The 23,650-nt window shown below is 41.1% G+C and overlaps 1 protein-coding gene across 2 annotated transcripts in view; it reads left to right on the top strand.

The window, feature by feature from the left end:
- The window catches only part of LOC127618047 (B-cell lymphoma/leukemia 11A-like), a 69,883-nt gene extending 47,560 nt beyond the window's left edge, over positions 1-22,323 (top strand). For both annotated transcript variants that reach the window (XM_052090278.1, XM_052090279.1), the window contains exon 3: positions 17,114-22,323. In XM_052090278.1, coding sequence (XP_051946238.1) covers positions 17,114-19,173 — 2,060 coding nt within the window. In that variant the 3' untranslated portion in view covers positions 19,174-22,323. The remainder of the gene's footprint in view (positions 1-17,113) is intronic.
- The last annotated feature ends 1,327 nt before the right edge of the window (positions 22,324-23,650 follow it).

Below are 23,650 nucleotides of genomic sequence, written 5' to 3'. Positions count from 1 at the left end.
TTGTACATGTGTGTATCTGTGTTTTTGTGTGTTTGCTTACAGCTGACTGCTGACCTATTGTGTGTGAAGCAATAGGAAAAAAATGACCTCCCATAATTAATTTTGAATTCTCCCTTTCACAGGCTCACACAAGTGTTTGTGTAAAAATCTGGGATTAGGAAACTGATTTAAACCTGGAAATAAACAAAGTTTTATCATTTAAATATTTTGAACAAAGTAAATGTATGACATAAAATGAAGAAATAATTAAGATGCATTATTTCAACATTTGGTCACTAATCAAATGAGCACATTTGCGACATTGGCCATGTACACTCCCTGTACAATAGTCCAATTTCCTTGTTTCTGATTCTTGGAAGTGGAACATTCTCTACTGGGATATCATGAATTACCAGATTTTGCACAAACTTCATGGCAGTTTAGTTGCATGCTGTAATTAAAGCAGAAAGAGTGACATATTATTACTACAAACTGCTCATTTTCATGAACATTTTTCACTTTCACTTTTCACTCAAATTGTAATGGTGATTAAAATAAATGCTAGAGAAATGCCAAATAGAAACATTTTCAATTGTATCCCACTGAATGTGAGCTTGTTTGTTTTTCTGTTTAGTAAGATAAAATAACCATAGAGATTAAAAGGGGATTGATGCACTCTAAAAGCATTACAGCAAAATGAGAGAGTTAGATACCTTGCAAAAAAGATTGCACCCTAATCGCCGGCTGTTGCGTACTGTACTTCATATATACCACAGTGACAGAGGAGAAGGTGGCTGAAGAATTAATGAAGTACAAGTGAACAGACTTCCAGTTGTTCTGCTACCGTAGGACACACTATTCATGAATGTTTGAATGCCCTATAAGAAAATATATTCAAATTGAAAAAGCACAAAAAAGCCTTAATGGAAATATGAACTGCCCAAGTTGAATACGATGGGGGACAGAAAGGGCAAAAACGCTGCGCGAAGTGCAATTATGTGAAAGCAAATGTTATGGAGCCTCAGAACTGGCTTTGGTCCTCTAATTAAAATGGCTGAAAATGTTTTGACAGTGTCTGAAGCCATGCCCCGGGCCCTAGCGCTGCGCGGCTCCAATTTCTCTTCCTTACAGATGCAGTGATACATTTATGCAGATCATGCTGTGAATATCTCCCTCCCCCCATTTCATTCCCTCGTTCTCTCTTGCTCTGAGAAAAAGATAATGAAGAAAAAGAGGTCTCCATGATCTGTGCTTCAGAGGCTGTAGCAGAACAATGTTGTCTACATTGTTCTCCCTGCTCTGTAATGAGAATGAACTGTGTATTTGGCTCTTATGTTAGCAATCACTGATCCTGTTTGGTGTTTATGCTGGTTAAATGAGTGGTAAGTCTTAATTAGCACTCAGCTACATTCAAATTGAATTCAAATCTAGTGTGGGCTATTGGATAAAGTGAGCCTAATAAGCAGCAATCATATATAGTCGATTAACATTTTTAATCAAATTAATTACATGGTGTCCCGATTAATTAATCGCGATTACGGTAATCGCATTTACAAATATTTGCTGAGAAAGCCCCTCATATAAAAATAATTCAAATCAAATCACTTTATTGTCACACTACTGTGTACACAAGTGCAACAGTAGGTGAAAGTCTTGTGTGCAGTTCCGAATAACATAGCAGTACATACAATTACAATAAACAACATATTTACACAATTTACAAAACAAATGTACACATACTTACACAACACAATATACAATGTACAGTAAACAATACACACAATATAGAATACAAATACAATAAAAATAAAAAATAAGGGTGAGGGTATATAAAATATATATAAAGTAGTTGTATTGAGGAGAATATATTTGACAGTCCAGTGTGAGATTATAGATTAATAAAGTGCAGTGCTAATTATTGATCCTGATAGATCAAGTGTTCAACAGTCTGATTGCTTGGGGGAAGAAGCTATCATGTAAATGGCTGGTCCTGATGCTGCGATACCGCCTGCCTGAGGCATCACATTCTTGTGGCAGAAGAGTTAATCATTAATAAGATAATACAAAAAGCGGCTTTAGAATACAATGTATTGTTTAATACCATATTATTTAACATAAGCCAATCATTGGCATACAGTTCACAAATATTAATTTCACAAGTGAATTTGTCAATCAGTTGGAGATTTATTATGAGGGCTTGTTTAAGTTCCTTTCAATATACATATGTGTCAAACATGCTTGTGTAGCGTCTCGGGTGCGTTGCATAATAAACATAATATGTTTAGGTCACTGTGTCAAGTTAAATATAGTTTAATACTTCGAACACATCTTGAGATCCCTTTGTTCGGATTTTCACTCCATCAAGTGTTTTGAATGCAAGAATGTAACACATGTTTGTGTTGTTCTGTCTGCTGATGGGTTGATTTCTTCACTCTATAAACTGTGTGTTGCCCACACAGCTGAAGTTTCACTTACTGCCCTCTGGAGTAAATAGGTGGTACTGCAAGCTTGCATTTCTCAGGAAGGAATCTTCCTTATTACGGTCCGGGGGCGATTAATTGCATTAATTTCTTTAAAACGTTATTTTTTTATCAAATTAATCACACTGAATTAACGTGTTAAATCGACAGCCCTAATATATATATATATATATATATATATATATTAAATGTAGCTTTGTGCTTTATGTAAATCTGGGGATACCTCTGATGAAAATCTATTTTATAGCAATAATTCAGAATATAATGACTTTCATTCTGTAATGATTATGAGTACAAAGCCTGTACTCCTCTTTTCTTCCATCAGAATAAATAATTCTTGGTTTAATTAATTGATGCATTTGGAGCAGTGTAGTTTGCAAAATGATTAATTAGGCTATTTATGACAATGAATGTCACTCCCTTGTCACCCTGTCTCTCCTCCACAGCCTAGACTGAAGAGAATGGTCTTGTCCCCGTCTTGTCAATCTTTCACAATTTCCACATACACTGTACAGTGCGGTTAAAAATCTGGGATTTAAAATCGAATTTCAATCTTGAAATAATTGGAAAAGTTTAATATTTTGGAAATAAAAATACAATAAAGACACATAAAGACAAAGACTTTAAGATTCTGCACCTTTCTTTGGTCACTTGTGTACAATTGTGTATTTGTGGCATTAACCATGTTAACTCCTTCAGCATGATTTCCTTGCTGTCATTAAAGCACACAAAATATTCTTTGGAAAAAAAAACTGTTTAAAATGAGAAAAATGCAAAATAGAATCATTTTCACAGCAACTTTTGAACCTCGCTGTATGTGTATCTGGGTGCAGGTTATTGTGTGGTATTTCTTTGAGCAGTTTTGTATTTTCCTATCTTAAAAAAAAGAGAGAAACGAACAAAACACAACAACCCTCATATGCTGTAATTTGTGCTCTATAATTTAGAAATTTTGGTTTTGGTTAAGTGTAGTCTACAGTTGCCACCATCAGCAGTGAGGTTCTCTCCTCGCAAGAGAGCGAGGGAGAGAGACACAGGATGGGAGAGGAGAACAGATGCGCATATGTGGTTTTACACTGTGATGGTTATATAAAGGTTTGGCAATTTAATTACAATCATAAACACAGTTTAAGAGGCTCTGACTGTATTATTAAAATTATGTTTACGAGGGTATGTGGAAATTCATTTTTAAACGATCCTATCTAGTGTGTACAGAAGCCATTAAACAGTGCTTCACACACATTCACACTCCCAAAGTGTAGGAATGTTAGAACAGGCAGTTACAATAATCCAAGTGATGGAACAATGTTTTTGCTCATTGGTGTCTCCGCCAAGTGTACTTCATTTGTCCCTCTGGGGCTGCTGCTCTCCATACTTTTTCCCCAGTGGTACAGCATATCCCCAGCACAGCTCCTGGCCTGATCCTTCATGCAGTGATATTGCACACACACTCCCTGCTTTCATATCCACATTTTCCTGCATAATTCAGTGTTCCCATGTTCATGTAAAGCTTAGAAATATCTGTCAGACTGCAAATCTTGACAAAGCAAGTATGCGTTGCACTCTCATTAATGTGAACTGTTCATTTCTGGTTGAGGTCTGTATGTTTAACTGGATCACGTGTTAGCAATGCGTTGGCCAAGCACTTGTATCTGCATACGTGTGCTTGCGTTACGTATGTTTCTAGCCTAAAACTCATCATAGTGATGTCTGATTTGTGATCAAATCATTCTTTTCAGCTGTTAAAATCAGTCTGAAGCCAAATGATTTTTAAAAATCCTTATCCAGTAATCACAGAATCACAAAATCTCAGAAAACAATTAGAGAGTTTGTTGGACTTAAAAGAAAATATGCTTCACTGTAGCCAAATATCTTGTACATATATCTAGTGTGTTTACAATGTCTCTTTTGTGTGTGCTTGGGTGTATATATGCATATTCAATAGTGTGTGTACAGTATATATGGTGTGTATGTCCTGTGTGAATGACCCAGCATCAGTACCAAGGGGTGCCACGGAACACAATATGGATCTCAGAAGGAAAGCCGAACTCTGTGGGGCACCATATTGATATTTCTTCCAAACAGAATACTAACAACGACATGCACACATGTGCATATACTCTTTCTCAGTGTGGCTTGCACACGCAAATATACATTTACACACATGCAAAGTCCTGATTGGCCTCCTCGCCAAAACAATACTGGTTTCTATAAAAGCACTCTGAGGTTCAAAACTGTGTTTTGTGTGGTAGAGGCCGGTGCCTAATGACACTCCCAGAGGATTGTGAAATTAGCCTCATTGTCGCTTTTAAATACTTAAACCAACTTCATGTATTCAGCAATAACAGAATACATGCTCACATTACGCTCGGACCAGAATATTGGCTTGAGAGGGGAATGTCTACCATTCTCTGCAGTTATCATTAGCTGGGCAGGCCATGTGTATTTGTGATTGGAGGGGACTCATCCCTTCTCGCTGTAATAATGATAAGGAGATGGGAGTCAGGTGTGTGGAATCTCTCCTGTGCTTAATTGTGCTCGCTGTCCAGCAGGCAGGCGGTGGGTGATTATTCTTACAGGGTAGAGATCCTTCATTAACTTCAACATATTTTGTGCCCATAACGATTGACCTATCACAAACCTTTAAATTACTTTATTGGTTAAAGTTTATGTCTCTTAAATCTGTTAACTACACACATGCATAAATGAGTTTCTCAGTCAGTAATGACTGTCTGTCTCTATGTCTATCTGGATGGTACTTTGGTTGGGCCACTGTGTCTGACTGTCTTGCTGAGGGGGTCTTCTGTTCACGAGCCACTGGCACAGTGTCACTTAACTGAGCCCACCCAGTGAAATATGTGTTATGACTTGAGGAAGCAGACAAGGGGTTGGATCCAAGCGCGGTTTATTTGTAAACAATAATCAGGAAAACACAGGAACAAAGGAAGAGACCACGATGGGCAAACTAAACTCAAACACAAAATGAAACACAGGAGCAAAGAAAAGTCCACAATGGGAAAATCAAACTAAAACACGAAATGACACACGGCTGGGAGAACAAACACGAAGGGCAGGTAACAAGGGCTAAGGCACGACAAGAAACCATACACGACATATAACCATACAACGAACGACAAGGGAAAAGGAAAACAACAGGGTTTAAATACACAAAGACACAATAAAGACTAAACGAGACACAGGTGAGAACAATGATGAGTGCTGGCAGAGATGAGTGCCGGGGATAGTGGGAAATGTAGTTTTTTACACGGACAGTGAGACTCAGGGCGGACAACAGGGAAAACGTGACATGGAACGGATCGGTGACGGGTGAAACGGAAAACACGGAGCAGACCACACGGAAACATGACATAAACGTGATGGGTGAAACAGAGAACCTAGGGTAGACAACACAGGAACGTGACATAGCCCCCCCTCAAAAGGACTGGATTCCAGACGGTCCTAAGAAGAAACAGAATAGAAAAAATAAACAAATGTTCAAGGAGAGGGGGGCTAGACAAGGGGGAAAACAGACAGACCAAAGGGGCCACAAGGGCCACAAAGACAGACTAAGGAGGCACAAGGGACACAGAAACAGACTAAGGAGGCACAAGGAACAATTAGGCAGTCCATGGGGGAAAAAAGGGCATTTAGGCAGTCCACGGGGGCACAAGGGGCAATTAGGCAGTCCACGGGGGCACAGAGGGCAAGAAGGCAGTCCAAGGAGATGTGTGAAGGGAACCGGGTCAGGTGGCCTGGGGGGCGTCCACAGGGTAGGGATAGGCTTAGGAGGCCAGGGAGGTATCGACCGAGCAGGGACAAGTTTAGGTGGTCTGGGAGCTGGCCACAAGGCAAGGGCCGGTTCAGGGGGCCTGGGAGGTGGCCACAGGACAGGGACAGGTCGAGGAGGCCTGGGAGACGGCCACAAGACAGGGACAGGTCTAGGAGGCCTGGGAGGCGGCCATCGGACAGGGACAGGTCCAGGAGGCCTGGGAGACGGACACAAGACAGGGACAGGTCTAGGAGGCCTGGGAGGCGGCCATCGGACAGTGACAGGTCCAGGAGGCCAGGGAGGCAGAGCCGAGGGAGGTGGCGCTGTAGGAGGTTTCAGAGGCGGAGACCTGGAAGGCTCTAGAGTCTCTGGGGGCAGAGCCGTAGGAGGCTCGGGAAGCTCGAGAGGCGGAGCCCTGGAAGGCTCGAGTGACTTGAGAGGCGGAGCCCTGGAAGGCTCAAGAGGCTTGTGGGGCGGAGCCCTGGAAGACTCGAGTGACTTGAGGAGCAAAGCCCTGGAAGGCTTGAGGGGCAGAGCCCTGGGAGGCTCGAGAGGCTTGAGGGGCGGAGCCCTGGGAGGCTCGGGAGGCTTGAGGGGCGGAGCCCTGGAAGACTCGAGTGACTTGAGGGGCGGAGCCCTGGGAGGCTCGAGAGGAGCCCTGGGAAGCTCGAGAGACTTGAGAGGCGGAGCCCTGGAAGACTCGAGAGGTTTGAAAGGCGGAGCCCTGGAAGGCTCGAGAGGCTTGAGGGGCGGAGCCCTGGAAGGCTCAAGAGACTTGAGAGGCGGAGCCCTGGAAGGCTCGGGAGGAGGAGCCCTGGAAGACTCGAGAGACTTGAGAGGCGGAGCCCTGGAAGGCTCAGGAGGAGGAGCCCTGGAAGACTCGAGAGACTTGAGAGGCGGAGCCCTAGGAGGCTCGAGAGGCGCTGGCTCTTGGACGGTCCTGGCTACTGGCGCTGGCCCTTGGATGGTCATGGCTACTGGCGTTGGCCCTGGGACGGTCGAGGCTACAGGCGCTGGCTTACTGACATCTGGAGCTAATGGTTCTGGCTCGCTGACCGTGGCTGATGAGGGCTTAGGCTCGCTGACCGGGGCAGACGTGTACCGGGAGGTGGAAGCCCGTCTTCTCTCCCTCCTCCGGGCAGACGAAGTGGACAGTGTGGGTTCTGGGAGCGCGACTGGTGTGGGGGTCGGTTCGCTGACAGGTGGGGCTGGTGTTATAGGGGGCGCCGGGGGTGGCTGAAGAGACTCCATTGTGGATGGTGAGCTAGGGTCCGCGACTTCCGGCTTTCTTGCCTCAGGCTGAGCAGCCGGTAGTTAGCCTACTGGACCGCTGGATCCATTGGTGGGTCGTTCGTTCTGTTATGACTTGAGGAAGCAGACAAGGGGTTGGATCCAAGCGTGGTTTATTTGTAAACAATAATCAGGAAAACACAGGAACAAAGGAAGAGACCACGATGGGCAAACTAAACTCAAACACAAAATGAAACACAGGAGCAAAGAAAAGTCCACAATGGGAAAATCAAACTAAAACACGAAATGACACACGGCTGGGAGAACAAACACGAAGGGCAGGTAACAAGGGCTAAGGCACGACAAGAAACCATACACGACATATAACCATACAACGAACGACAAGGGAAAAGGAAAACAACAGGGTTTAAATACACAAAGACACAATAAAGACTAAACGAGACACAGGTGAGAACAATGATGAGTGCTGGCAGAGATGAGTGCCGGGGATAGTGGGAAATGTAGTTTTTTACACGGACAGTGAGACTCAGTGCAGACAACAGGGAAAACGTGACATGGAACGGATCGGTGACGGGTGAAACGGAAAACACGGAGCAGACCACACGGAAACATGACATAAACTTGATGGGTGAAACAGAGTACCTAGGGTAGACAACACAGGAACGTGACAATATGTCCCATTTTTTACTCCCACAAAGAAGGCTTCATTCACATGCTTCTTATCAGGGTTCAGGAGAATGAAAAGTTAATAAATGTGAAAGTCAGATTTTTACTAGCATGTCCAGGTTAATTACTGACATGTTTTGTCCAGGAGCACAAAATCCATACACACATACACACACACACACCAAAAAAGTACTGGTTTGGCACATTGCACTGCATTGTTTACATATTAGTGAGCATTTTTTTTTTTTACACAGAAGAGATAAATGCATAATGTTTGGGTTTGGAGGACACACAGGGTGAAAAGTGACTAAGAGTCTCTTGTGGGATTTTTATGGGACTTCCACTCTCCGGCTTTGTCCATGAACAAGTGTTGGTCAAACAGGCCTTTGTTTGTGGCCAGTCACTCAGCACACCACAAAGAGTCTGGAACCGGACAAAGAGCCGAGTGTGTGATAGCGCTGCTGGACCGACCCAGCCAGACTGCTCCAAGGAATACTGATACAAGTGAGAGACGCACATGACCCGAGAACTTATACAAAAGCATTAAACTTTACACACATAGACACTCTTAAAAAGCTTGCACTCTGTATATATTTAGCCAATATTTTAATTCAGTGTCTCTTATCAATGACACATCCAGCAAATAATGTGTTTTTTAGTATGTGGGTAGTTGACATGAAATACCTTTGGGAAGTTGACATGTCATGTGGTGTGTTTAAACAGCATATAGATTAATTTATAATTATTGTGCACATTTTCTTTTATGTGCTCATATTAATGTAGAGAATATATGGAATATTTGTACTTTAAATCATTTATTTGGCACCACGGGATTATTTAAAATGAATAAATAAATAATTGTGAAAAAACATACAAGAAATGGTAACCAGTTACATGACCAAAGATTTCAACCTAAATAAAAGGTAAATAGACATGTTATACATCAACTACCCATATACTGTACATATACTCTCACCTAAAGGATTATTAGGAACACCATACTAATACTGTGTTTGACCCCCTTTCGCCTTCAGAACTGCCTTAATTCTATGTGGCATTGATTCAACAAGGTGCTGAAAGCATTCTTTAGAAATGTTGGCCCATATTGATAGGATAGCATCTTGCAGTTGATGGAGATTTGTGGGATGCACATCCAGGGCACGAAGCTCCCGTTCCACCACATCCCAAAGATGCTCTATTGGGTTGAGATCTGGTGACTCTGGGGGCCATTTTAGTACAGTGAACTCATTGTCATGTTCAAGAAACCAATTTGAAATGATTCGAGCTTTGTGACATGGTGCATTATCCTGCTGGAAGTAGCCATCAGAGGATGGGTACACGGTGGCCATAAAGGGATGGACATGGTCAGAAACAATGCTCAGGTAGGCCGTGGCATTTAAACGATGCCCAATTGGCACTAAGGGGCCAAAAGTGTGCCAAGAAAACATCCCCCACACCATTACACCACCACCACCAGCCTGCACAGTGGTAACAAGGCATGATGGATCCATGTTCTCATTCTGTTTACCCCAAATTCTGACTCTACCATCTGAATGTCTCAACAGAAATCGAGACTCATCAGACCAGGCAACATTTTTCCAGTCTTCAACTGTCCAATTTTGGTGAGCTCTTGCAAATTGTAGCCTCTTTTTCCTATTTGTAGTGGAGATGAGTGGTACCGGTGGGGTCTTCTGCTGTTGTAGCCCATCCGCCTCAAGGTTGTGCGTGTTGTGGCTTCACAAATGCTTTGCTGCATACCTCAGTTGTAACGAGTGGTTATTTCAGGCAAAGTTTCTCTTCTATCAGCTTGAATCAGTCGGCCCATTCTCCTCTGACCTCTAGCATCAACAAGGCATTTTCACCCACAGGACTGCCGCATACTGGATGTTTTCCCTTTTCACACCATTCTTTGTAAACCCTAGAAATGGTTGTGCGTAAAAATCCCAGTAGCTGAGCAGATTGTGAAATACTCAGACCGGCCCGTCTGGCACCAACAACCATGCCACGCTCAAAATTGCTTAAATCACCTTTCTTTCCCATTCTGACATTCAGTTTGGAGTTCAGGAGATTGTCTTGACCAGGACCACACCCCTAAATGCATTGAAGCAACTGCCATGTGATTGGTTGATTAGATAATTGCATTAATGAGAAATTGAACAGGTGTTCCTAATAATCCTTTAGGTGAGTGTACACTGTACTATACAAACAGCCATGCTTGGAATTCATTGATTTATATAATTTATTTTACATAGAGGATTCATATCCAGCATGCTTAATTCACTTTATGAAAATATAATATAAAAATGATCATGTCAAAAATCTGAGACTTAGATGGAGGTGAAGGGACACCTCGAACACAAATCTATGCAGAGGCCCTTGAAAGCATAAGCCGCTGATAAAATAAAAAAATGATATTACGTGGCATTGTCTTTTCTCCCCCTGCATTCTCTAATCCTGTTACTGCATTGTTGCATTACCTCAATTACCATTATCTCTGAGAGCTGTTGAATCTTAACACAATCGTCAAGGACAAAACAAAAGGAGATGCAGTCTTAGCAAGTGACAAGTGAAGCTGTCGAGATCGAACAGAGTACAGCTCGCAAAATGCCAGAGCCCGTCCAAAAAATGACCTGCACTTCCGTATGTGGGAGGTTGAGAATCAGTGCATGCAAGTGTGTGTATTTGTTCGATGCTTTTGTTTGGCGTGGATGTCGTGTGTGAGTGAAGGGAGATGGAGGGGGGTGGTTTCAGTGGTGGGAGGAAGATGAACAATGGATGAATCTGCATGTCTGGGATATTGGACTGCCCAAGCTGTTTTAATCTGGCATTCACCTTAGTCTGCCAGCACCATCGATCCAGACAGCACACATAGAAATGCACCCCACTCTCTTGACAAACCAACTGTAGACATTATTTCAAATATACACTCTCTTCATGTATATGTGTCAGTCATGCATGTCCAGTCATACACACACAGAACAAAATAAATCTGTTCAGAATGATTGTGCCTACACACACGCATAGGCACGCACACACTTACTGTACACATTCACTTAGCTGTATTTAACTGCATTTTAATGAAATTGGAATTAAGCTAAAAATATTTTTCATTTGTAAATGCGGTTGTGTAACTAACGTGGTTCCCAGCAAATACTAACAAAACAGGTTAAGAATTGTGTGTATGTGTGTGTGTGTGTGTGTGTGTGATCTGCCCTGTGGCCGTGATATATTATCTTGCAGTGAAGGTTAGCACTGGTAAAACATTCTGTCCCACAGACAAGCTGTCTGAAATTTGCAAGAGACATAACTTGACACTTTTTAGTTATTTTTGCCCTGTAAAGCTATCTCTACACTGTGGTAGATTTTCCTGAGTGAGATGCACATCTCGGCATGAGGGGAGCAGGGTGGGTGGGGATTGGGGGGCTCACAACATATTTCCTTCCTCCAAGTCTCAGATTTCACCATGGGCACCACTCACTCTCTGCCAAGCCATCACCGCTCTGTAATACAGCCTCACTTTTTGTCAAGATCATTTAGTGCGGCTTTATCTAACTGCAGTTTAATGTGTGTGTGTGACGATTTAGCTGGATTAGTCGGTCCAGTGAGGATGTGGTTGGCAGTTTGGGGGGGTTCTTGTTTTCCCGTGGCTCTGTGCTGTTACATTGCTCTGACATTTCCCTGTGTAACAACTGCCAGCATTGCACTGAACACTCGCATCCGTCTGTAAGCAGTCATGCCGCTGCCAGCTCCCGCAGACCAGTCCAACAACTGTCACCAGCAGTATCTGCCTCAAACGCCATGGCTTGCCAGCTTGTCCGTATTGACCCGCTTTCGCTGCAAATTGGAGAGCTTTCTAATGAACTAACTAGCCACTTTTTGACTTCTCTTAAATGTTTCTCCAAGTGTCAAGCAACAGATTATCATTATGTTTAAGAAACTTGTAGATCCAGCGGTAGCTGTGAGACTAGAGTGATGCAGAAAGGATGTATTTTTTCTCTTTCTGTCTGTCTGTTACACAAATTAAACAGCTGTGAACCCAAGCATCCCTCGCCTGCTTTTACTGTTCATCCATCTCAAATGCTCAGCTCTCCATTTTCTCCTCTCAAAAAGACAGTCAATGACACAAAGAATACTCTTTTAACTCTCTTGAGAAAATTTAAATTAGACATAAAGGCTAATTTCTTTGGCAGGCTGTTGCTTTTAATTCCTCCCAGTAAAATCTTCAGTGTGTAATAGCAGATTATTGGAGCACCTGTCATTGGCTTGCCGACTTCCATCATCGGAACAGATTGTGACAGTTTTGTCAGAAGAAGAACCTGGCTGCGAGCGTGCCAAGCACAATGGCAGCATGGCACATGCCGGTGTCTTCACGAGGCATGCAGTCAGGAATACTGCCGCCTGCATGAAGCTATCAATTATTGCTGCAATTATTTGTCTAGTTGAATATTCAAAATGTCATGTGAAAAAGATGATTACATATTCCACTGAGCTTTGCCATGTGTATTGAAATGAAGTGGGTCTTGTTAAACATGGCGATGTAGTAACCTGTCCCTCAGAGGTCCCTGTGGATGGTGAGGAGACAAAAAGAACAACTCCTTTTCACCAAATACAAAGTCTATTTCAAGAACAAAACAATTTTACAGTCTCCATGTTACACATATTACATGTTGTTGTTATGAACACTGTACAAATAAGTAAGTGCAAGCAGCTCTACAAAATAATTACACAGTAATTACATGTAGTTTCTCACAGTACTTTACTATGCAAGTACACAGTAACATGAATACTGTAAAATAAAATGTGACACAGTATTTTCAGAGCCTGGTGTAGACCATATTATGAAAGCAAGCTTACAAGTAAATAGGGTTTGTGTTCAAGTATAGATAAATTAAAGATTTAGATCAGGGGTAGATTACTTACTTTCTTAGTGGAGCACTAAAGGAGATGTTAGGCAGAATTTTAGCCTCTGTCGCCATTCACTTTCATTGTATGGAAAAGAATGCAATTAAAATGAATGGTGACTGAGGAAAATGGGTTTGGAACAACATGTGGGTGAGTAAACGATGAAAGAATCTTAATTTTTGTGTGAACTATTCATTATAATCTCTCGCCCAACATTAACAACAAGAGATTGCCATTACAGTTTTAGTTATGTGACAGCATGCAAAATACACTTTGCATGATAATCCAAAAATGTATACTAGGTTTAACCCACTGCAGGTGGCAACAATTAAATGTAATTTCTGAAGATTGTAATGATCCATCATTTAGCTGGCCTTTGCATCAACCCCCTGATATCAAGTAGTGTGCAATCTTGATTTGGTGCAGGGCTTTCAGCTGTTGGTCATGAGTGAGTTTGTTGGGAGGTGGTTGTGGCTGGCAGGGCCACAGAACAGCAATGTGCTTTTATTTTTCTCTCTGATCATAGAACCAATCATCTCCCTCTCTACCTGTCACTCTCAGCTTAAATCCAGTATGTGATATTCTCACCAATGTTCTCTTGTTTCAGGACCTTGGTTTATTTTTAAAGATGTTCTTCAAATTTGATTTATATTCCATTTTGAATTCTTAATAAAAGTTGTGTCTTTTATTGTCATGTCAACCATGTACATTTAGTTTTATTTTGTTGAGTTCCATGTAGCTGCTTTTTAATGCATGAACATACACACCCTGGTGAGAAATGAGTTGGATCAGGTGAACCCTGACACCCAGCCTATAATAGTGTCAGGGCATGCCTAAGGTTGATTAGTGAATTTGAAGTGATTTTGATAACATGTAGTTTTGGACATCCCTAATTATTCCATTCCTAAATGTCATTCTTAAACACCATCATCAATTTGCTCTCTAGTCTTACACCTTGTACTCTAATGTAGAGTGGGTGTTTTTTCATTTTCAAGGCAGAGAGAAATTGATGACAGTACAAAAGGGTGCAGCAATGTCCGGAGGTGGCGCTATGGAGCCTTCCAGAACCACCCCCATTTGTGTGCATTAACAGGATTATCCCAGAAACCCACAGTGGCTTTGGCCTCCCTTCCCTCCTCTGAGCAGCATAAAGTCCTTGCCTCGTTACATGCTTTGCTGGCTATTGAAGACTTCAGAGAATGTCCCTCTGAATAAAACAAACGAGATGAAAGAGTGCATGCTGCCTGTTCGGCTCCATTCAGCACCTCTTTCTGCCTGTCTTCCTGCAATGTCTTTCTCCATTTTCCATTTCTCTCTCTCTCCTCTTTTTCCTGGCATGATAGAAGTTTAGAGACCTCTGGCTTCTTTGGGTAGTTAAATCCATCTCCCCTGTCTGTTTTTGCTGTTTGTTGTTCCTCTGTGGATGTTGGCTCTTTTCCTGACCTCTTGACCTTGTGTTTTTGGGAGTGTAGGTAGATACTGTACAGTATCTGTAACTGCATAAAAGGGTGTTGCATGTAACATCCATTTTAGTTCTGCTAATTTTAAAAGTTCAAACTGTCACTCATTACCTCATGTGAAATATCAATTTCATTGCCATTTGTGAGTGAATCGTGCAGTTTTTTTTTTTTTTTTTAAATATGGGCATTTTGAACCTGTTGATTTAGTAAAAGCCATTTGCAGCACTTTAATAATTTTTTTTACATTTCATTTACTGTAGGAATTTATTTAGTGTAATTACTTTTGACAGCTTTCCATCTGGAAGATCTAGCTAAAGCATTTAAATTTAAGGATAGAGAGATGGATGCTATTTTGCACAGTCCATTTATTTATTTATTTAAAAAAAATTGAACATACATTTTAAATTGTATAGCGCCTTTCACAACACACATTGTTTCAAAGCATCTGTAAAGAAGACCAGGCATTAACAGAAGATAAAACTGTAATGTCTATAATGTCTTAGAGTGATCATTATGTAATTTGATGAAATACGATTGTGAACAATTGTGTTTAAAAGTAAGTCATTAAATAATAATTGTATTTATAACCCCAGTGAGCAAGCCGAAGGCGACTGTGACAAGAAACACAAACTCCATAAGATGTTGATTAATGGAGAAAAATTATCTTGGGAGAAACCAGACTAACTGTGGGGGCCAGTTCCCCTCTGGCTAACATCATGAATATAATGTAAATATTACTTATTTATAGTTCAAGTCATGGTTTAAAATGATTAAACTAAGTAAGTGTTAAGGGGCAGTGTTTAAACAAAGATTTCGTATGAACTGTAAGATAACTATATATATTTTTTATTTTTATTTCAATATGTCTGCAGAAACATTTGAATTAATTAGTAGTGAAATAGTACAGGCCATCCTGTGAAATATATCCCAATTTTCACTCACACAAAGGTGAGTGAAAATTCACATGCTTATTATCAGGGTTTGCAAAAAGTTAATAAATGAAATGTTGATATTTCATAATTAAATGAATGGTTGAAAAACTAAAACTAAAATAATAAATACATAAATTAAAGCTATGAAAGTAGCTGTTAGAGTTAAACAAGTAAATAGAAACTTCCATCCATCCATCCATCGTCAACCGCTTATCCTGTGTACAGGGTCGCGGGGGGCTGGAGCCTATCCCAGCTAACAGTGGGCGAAAGGCGGGGGACACCCTGGACAGGTCGCCAGTCCATCGCAGAAATAGAAACTTTTTAAGAGAAAATTTGTTCGGCCATCATTGTGTGGTTTTACGTTTATCTATGTATACTAATATGTTTACCTGAAAAGAAAATGAGAGTGTGACCATGTGTCGTTGAGTGTATAATTGGATGTCTGCTAGTTTATTTGTGTGTGGTGAAGGCCCACTGTATCAGTAGATTATTAGTCCCTTCTAAACTCAATGACGCTGCATGTTTAATTTTGAAAGACTCTTGTTTCCAGCCTCCTTTATTATCTAATCTCCCAAATGAGGTGGTGGAGGAGGAACATTAAATGAGATTGCTAACACAATGGGAGGAAAATCACAGGTCACTGTCGAAGTGCCATTGAAAATCAATTATTGTTTTAAATGTTCCTTTGCTGTGACAATTGTCTACTTGACTGTTTCAGTTGTAAGAGAAGACACCCTCTACTTTTAGTCTTTTAATTCTGCAGGTAGCTTTCTTTATCTCTATTTGAAGCAACTGTTACTTGTGCAAGTATTCATTGAAAATAGCATCCATTAAAAAAATGGATTTGTTTCACAACAACAAAAAAAAGATTTTTTATTTCAAAGTGTTGTGCTGAGATGAATGTAGTGATGCTTTCATTAATTCTCCTGACTTTGTCTACACACAGTCTGTGTAATGTAACCTTTGACACATCTTATGTGTGTGCGCACTTCCTCTGTTGCCCCCCTCTCAGGATCTATTTCTGTAGTCCTTCCAAAATTTGTTTATTCTTCCTGTTCATCTGTTTTTGTACACGGATGAAAGCGTTCAGCTTGAGAGAGCACTATAGTTTGCTTTTACAGTCATGCTGACATCTGCTGCAAGAACAACTGGCAGAACAGTGTGCAGCTCCTAGTAGGGATTGGAGGTTTCTGATTCCACACCCCATGCACAGACCTGAGGGAAACCCTCACACCTTCTTTCTCTGCTGGACTGTGCTTTGTCTAGGTCTTGGCCTGCTTAACTGGTCTCTGGCCTGTAGTGCTGTTTAGGAGCATGTTTATAATAAGAGCTGTGTTTACTGTTACATGATACTGTCTTTAGTCTGGAGAGTGGCTACAGCCAATAGGAGAGTGCCAGTATAGGGGGCTACACAGGCCTGGTGTCTAGGCTGAAAATGAGGGAGTTAATAAATGATTAAGCCCCAATCTGCAGTGTTTTTGTTGGACCAAAATGTACCAGGGTTCAGCTGAGGAAAAGAATGAGAGAAAACAAACACATGGAGCTAATCTTGAGCTCAGATCACTTGTAGCAATGTATTAATCTAATAATTATCCTTTAAATTGGTTGCAGTGAAAGGCTTTGGTACAATTAGAGGACTAACTCTTAAAACTGTTCTCTGTTTTGTCTTTGCAGGTAAATATGAGCCCAGCAGCTACACTTGCACAACCTGTAAGCAGCCATTCAGCAGTGCCTGGTTCCTACTGCAACATGCCCAGAACACTCATGGCTTCCGCATCTACCTTGAGAGTGAGCGTGGATGCCCTCTCACACCCCGCGTGAGTGCTCCTTCGGGAATGGGTGCTGATTGCTCCTCTCAGCCCCCCCTGCATGGAATCCATCTCTCAGAGGGAAGTCCCTTCAATCTCCTGCGGATACCCAACTCCGGACGTGATGGACCCCCTCTCCGGGAGGGTCGGTTTCCCCCAACGCCACCTCTCTTTAGCCCTCCACCTCGCCATCACTTGGACCCCCATCGCATGGAGCACCTGAGCCAGGAGGAGCTGACCTTGGCCACCCATCACCCTAGTGCCTTCGACAGGGTGCTGCGCCTCAATCCCTTACCCCTGGATCCCCCAGCTATGGACTTCTCTCGTAGGCTGAGGGAGCTGGCTGGTAACACCTCAGGGTCAACTCCTCCCCTTTCACCCAACCGGCCCAGCCCTATGCAACAGCTACTTCAACCATTCCAGTCGGGAACCAAGCCGCCCTTCCTGTCCACCCCTCCCCTACCTTCCATGCAGTCCCCCTCTGGCTCCCAGACCACCCCGACCCCTCTTACCCAGCAGTCCAACACGCCTATGAAGACCAAGTCTTGTGAGTTCTGTGGGAAGACCTTCAAGTTCCAGAGTAATCTTATTGTACATCGCCGCAGCCACACAGGCGAGAAACCATACAAGTGCCACCTGTGTGACCATGCCTGTACCCAGGCCAGCAAGCTGAAGCGCCACATGAAGACACACATGAACAAGACTTCACCCATGACAGTCAAATCAGATGATGGTCTGTCTACAGCCAGCTCTCCTGAACCAGGAACCAGCGACCTAGTGGGTAGTGCTAGTAATGCCCTCAAGTCTGTGGTAGCCAAATTCAAGACTGAAAATGACCATCTGATTCCAGAAAATGGAGAAGAAGAGGAAGAGGAGGAAGAGGAGGAAGAAGGAGAGGAGGAAGAAGGAGAGGAGGAAGAAGGAGAGGAGGAGGAGCTAGAGAGAGAAGGAGGTCGAAATAACTACCACTTCAGCCTCAATCTTGAGGCTGCACGGCACCACGAGAACAATGGTGGGCGTCTGGGCACCGCTGAGGATGGTATCCCACGCTCGCTACCTGAGATTATGCAGGGCATGGGCCTGGCTGCCAGCATGCAGCACTACAGCGAGGCTTTCCGGCAACACAAGCGAGGAGCCCTAAACTCTAACAATGAGGCACACCGAGACATGTGTGATGATGACTCAACCCTGGAATCAGACAGAGTGCATGAGGGCTGTGGCTCAGCTATCAATGGTCGTGGCTCCTCCCCCAGCGAGTCTGCCTCTGTAGGTTTGTCCAAGAAGCTACTTCTGGGCAGCCCCAGCTCACTAAGTCCTTTATCCAAACGAATCAAGCTGGAGAAGGAGTTTGACCTCTCCACTCCTACAATCCCCAACACTGAGAATGTCTATTCCCAGTGGTTGGCTGGCTATGCTGCCTCTCGGCAACTCAAGGACCCCTTTCTGAATTTCGGGGATTCCAGACAATCGCCTTTCGCCTCGTCTTCAGAGCACTCCTCAGAAAACGGAAGCCTGCGCTTTTCAACGCCACCAGGGGACCTCGATGGTGGCATCTCGGGCCACAGTGGGACTGGCAGTGGCGGCAGTACACCACATCTCGGGGGTCCTGGTCGGCCCAGCTCAAAAGATGGCCGACGCAGTGACACCTGTGAGTTCTGTGGTAAAATATTCAAAAACTGCAGCAACCTGACAGTTCATCGGCGTAGCCACACGGGTGAAAGGCCTTATAAATGTGAGCTCTGCAATTATGCATGTGCCCAGAGCAGCAAGCTAACACGGCACATGAAAACACATGGGCAAATAGGCAAAGACGTTTACAAATGTGATATCTGTCAGATGCCTTTTAGTGTGTATAGCACCCTTGAGAAACACATGAAAAAATGGCACAGTGACCGTGTATTGAACAACGAAATAAAAACTGAGTAGTGGTGGTGTGTGGAGGCTTACTTGCCTATTAACAGTGAATAACACCTTACCCCAACCCCACCCTCACCCTTGTAGATTTCCCTGTTTCAGTAGTCCTGTGGCGGCTAAGACAACGTGCTTGGCACCACCAGCACATCCTTTTCATGTACCGTTGAATGCATGATCTGTATCGGGGCAATACTATTGCATTGATGCAAACTTGGAGCCTTTCTCTTGTGCAATAATTTACATGTTGTGTACTTTTTATTTTTTGTTTCCCATTTTCGAAAATTTGACAGCATGCATATGTTTTGACTAATTTTAAAAATAAATTGTCCCTGGTTGGTTAGTCGTTTAGTAAATGTGTTGCTGTTTTATCGTTCATTATTTTCTTTTTTCTTTTATTATCTAAGAAAAAAAAAGACAAGAAAACCATGCTGCATACATTCTGTAATGCATATCATGTACAGTTTTGTGTTGTAACATGGAGGACTACAGTCTATTGCTTAACCCTCTTTGGACGGGCTGGGTATCGCACTTAAACTAATCTTTCAAAAAGATGTTCTGTCCACATAGGGTTGAAATATTAATTGGCCCCTATTATGGAATAAAACTAATGCCAGTCTTTGAATTTCTTAAAAAAGGAAGAAAAACAGTAGGATTTGATTTTCTACTATCATTTGGTTAAACAAACAAAAGGAGTGCCTTGGAAATCTTGAAATTTCATTGGTTAATCTTCTCATCTGCTGTAATTCTGGAGTCTCTGATACAACAAAAGGATTGAATTGATCCTCAAAAGGTTCTTGCATCAAGTACCTGACTGATACAGTCAACTGTGACTTTAGTGAGAAACAGTAATTATCAAAAAGCTATGGAAATTTCTAGTTAATCATTATTGTGGTTTATGTCCTCTGCATGGCACATACAGTATATTGTTTGGGATTCAGCCTTGTTTACTTAATTGAAGGTACTTTACTCAGCGGTACTCATTTTCAATCCACAGCCATTCTCTGTGTTTGTTAAAGTCTTATGTTCAGTAGCACAAAGTTTTGATCATTCTTTGTTGATCAGTGTTTGTGTGAACGTCCATTGCGAAGGAATACTTGAGGGCATTTAGACCGAACTAATGCAATGAACATTTGAGAATTGGTTATTAAGAAAACATTTAAATATTTGCAGCTGTCAGTGATGATTAACTATGAATTGCTTACAGATGTGAGTCTAAATCTTAGTTCTTTATTATTGGCTATGTCTGAGCTCTTAAAAAGAAGAAATGAACCTGAAAGACCAAGCGAGAGAAATATAGAGGGAAAATACACATCATTTTTGTTTCTTTGTTTAAATTAATTTCACACAAAGTGTGGTATATATTGACATTCAAGGAGACTCTTTTTCATTATTGCATTATGACATCAATAAATTTAGATATGCTTGGTGTTCAAACAGTGTCTGCCACGCTGTCATTCTTTTTGTATTTGACAAACTAATTAGAGGTATAGTGGTTGAGTATAAATTAAGATTGCTTGCCTGTTGGACAACAAAGTGCACTGTTAAAGTTTCCCAGTTTACAGGTATTCACGAGAGGGAAAACTTCCTAAACAAATGAACGTTGTCATTATTTAATGTAAAGAAGCCAACCCCTCCTCTCACCTCATGAAGCCCAACTCTCATATAATATTAACTTGTCAAGGCACAGTGCTTGGCAAAGTACGGACAATTAAAACTTGCTGCTTTCACTGCAAGAACTTTTTTTTGTACAAATCTTTTTTTAAGTATGAAAATAAAAAATACATTTTTAAAAAAGTAACATTTCATTATCTTAGGGGAAACTGTATTTAAGTTTGTTGCTTTTCTTTTTGGTGGTGTTCAAGACTTGATCACAATATATATACGATGGGGAAATAAATCTGGGATTTGTTTTTATTTGTTCTTGTTCTTTTTTCATCTTGGCTCTTCACAGCTCTTCAGGTCAAAAACTTGCATTGGGGAAAGGTTTAAGATTATATATAAAATATATAATAGAGAAACTTAAATATAGGAAAATGCACATCATGTCAGTTCCTATGCTAAAACACATTTATGGTCTACTTTCTTCTGTATTTCTAGAATGGTATTTGAATTAAATGTTCACCTAGTGTAGGTACTACAGTATTTATATTGAGGCTTGTATTTTTAACTGTTGCTTGTTCTCTCAAAAGGTATTATTGTACCTTTTTTGGTAGTGGAAAAAAAACAGCTGCCACGGTATATTTTTTTAATTTGGCAGGATAATATAGTGCAAATAATTTGTACGTTTAAAAAAAGAAAATGAAAAAACTAAATCAAATTTAAAAATGAAAATGAAAATATGTGGCATTGTACAAAGGAGGCCATTCAATGGTTTCTTCGAGGAGGCTTTTGAGAATGTCCATACTAGCTAAAACAGGTGGTTGTACATATCTTTTGTTCTTCTTTTTTTTAAACTCTCCTCTGCTGCCATTCTGTATGCAGTACAGCAAGCTAATGTTGGGTTGTTCTGTTGTGTGCTTCTCTGTCTATTCACCTGTCTCACCTGAATACATTCCTACATCTTAAAAACATTTCTTAAAAAAATGCAGTAAAATACCAGTAAATATACAAACAGAAATCATTCAAATAAATGAATAAAAAAATGTTTTGCAGGTGTTTTTTTTTTCATTGCCAAATATTAAATGGTGCTTTATATTTAGATTGGGACAAATTTCATATGCAAAGCATATTTAAAAATAAAATGGAACTAAAGGAGCAGCCCACTTAAGTTCATACTCTTTTGTAAATGACAATGCGGAATATTTTGTTATCAGCCTTTTCTATTCCTGTTATGAGAGCTGTTTGTTGTAACTTGAACTTGAACTTTATCTTTTTCAATGGGAGTCACTATTTATTATTTCTTAAATACTCTGTTCAAAACGGAGACATAGAACGAATCATTTTTTGTCCATTAGTTTTCTTTATTTCTTTCTTTTTTAAAGAAAAGAATGACCAAAGGTCATTAATATTTTGTTGTTGTTGTTTCTGGTCTTATGTTAAGTTTTGTTGGAGAAACCTCTGTCTGTGTTTTCTGGCAGTTGTCTACATTATTCTGTTCACCAACCAATTTTGTCCCTTTATTGAAAACAATTAATAAAAAAAATTAAAGTATACGTTTGTGTGTGGTGGCAAAGATTTCTGTCTGTGTTTTTTTATCTTAGATTTCTCCAGTATAGTATAGAGGATAATTTACACACACACACACACACACACACACACACACACACACACACACACACACACACACACACACACACACACTTACAGTAGGGAAATGGAATGCAGCTCGGAGTATCATTCTAAAGCTGCAATGGTGTTTAACTCTCAATTGCTTAAGCTCCACTGGGTGTATACGTGTCAAATAATTAGGACAGTAGTCTTGAGCAGCTCTGCACTCGTGGCACCCCTCCCCTCCCCCTGTGCCCTGCTACTGTGTGTACGTGTTCTTGTGTGTGTGGTTCGGCAGCAGTGTGTTCAGCCCCTGGGCATAGGAGGGCCATCGGGCTGCCCTGCAGATCTTTGGAGTCATGTGACCATCTGAAAAGGATTACCTTACGTACCTGTTCCAATAAATTAGATGAGCAGCTTAGCATTCAACATACTCTGTCTGTACACTGACACTGAAAGAGGCTCGTTTTTACACTTTTTACTAAATGTGTATATTTCTCAAGCTAGCTTTATTTTAGAAAATAAATTTCTGTATAGAGTTTTTCCAACAAAAATTTTAGATTTTAAAATCTACTTAATCCCAAATCTACCCAAAACGAATCTATAGTTGAGTCTTGTCAAATGTTAGTTGTTTTACTTTTTTATCTAAGAGCTATTACAAAAAATATGGTTCTGGAATATTAGTTTGAATACATTAAATTATTCTAATTTAAGATCATTTTAAACTAGGTGTTTAAAACCAAGAAAAAATGAATTCTTCACAAAGAATTTGTGAAATTGGACTTTTGACTCAAAACCTACAGTTGCTAAGATATATCCCTTATGTCAACTTTCCAATGTGACAACTAGCCCTAATCTCTTCCATTTGTCAACGTCAAGATCTAAGTCCTATCATCTTTTTCTACACTTTTGCTTACCAAAGTAAAATAATGACCTACACAATGACCTGCATGGTACAAACATATTTCACACAAACCTGCATAACAATCAACAGAAAGTTGTCCTCAATAGTAGAATGAACCTTTGACCACAAACCCACTGAATATTGAGCACTGTTTCTTGTGATACACTCTCAAATTTTCTCCTTTGTCTAAAACTGAAATCTATCAAACCATACAGAGTTGCGGTTCTTTAACATTCCTCTTATAACATAAGAAAGAAATGACCACTTGTATTTAAGAGGCCAATTGTCTTTTGGCAGGTGGGAAAGACACGAAACTTCAACCCCTCCCTCACCAGTCATTCCCATTTTATTCATCCGACTCATGAAGACAGTGTGTCA

This window comes from Xyrauchen texanus, chromosome 24 (assembly GCF_025860055.1).
Source record: "Xyrauchen texanus isolate HMW12.3.18 chromosome 24, RBS_HiC_50CHRs, whole genome shotgun sequence".
NCBI classification, from domain to species: domain Eukaryota; kingdom Metazoa; phylum Chordata; class Actinopteri; order Cypriniformes; family Catostomidae; genus Xyrauchen; species Xyrauchen texanus.
Note: the sequence above shows the minus strand (reverse complement) of the source record. Positions and strands in the feature narration are given on the sequence as shown.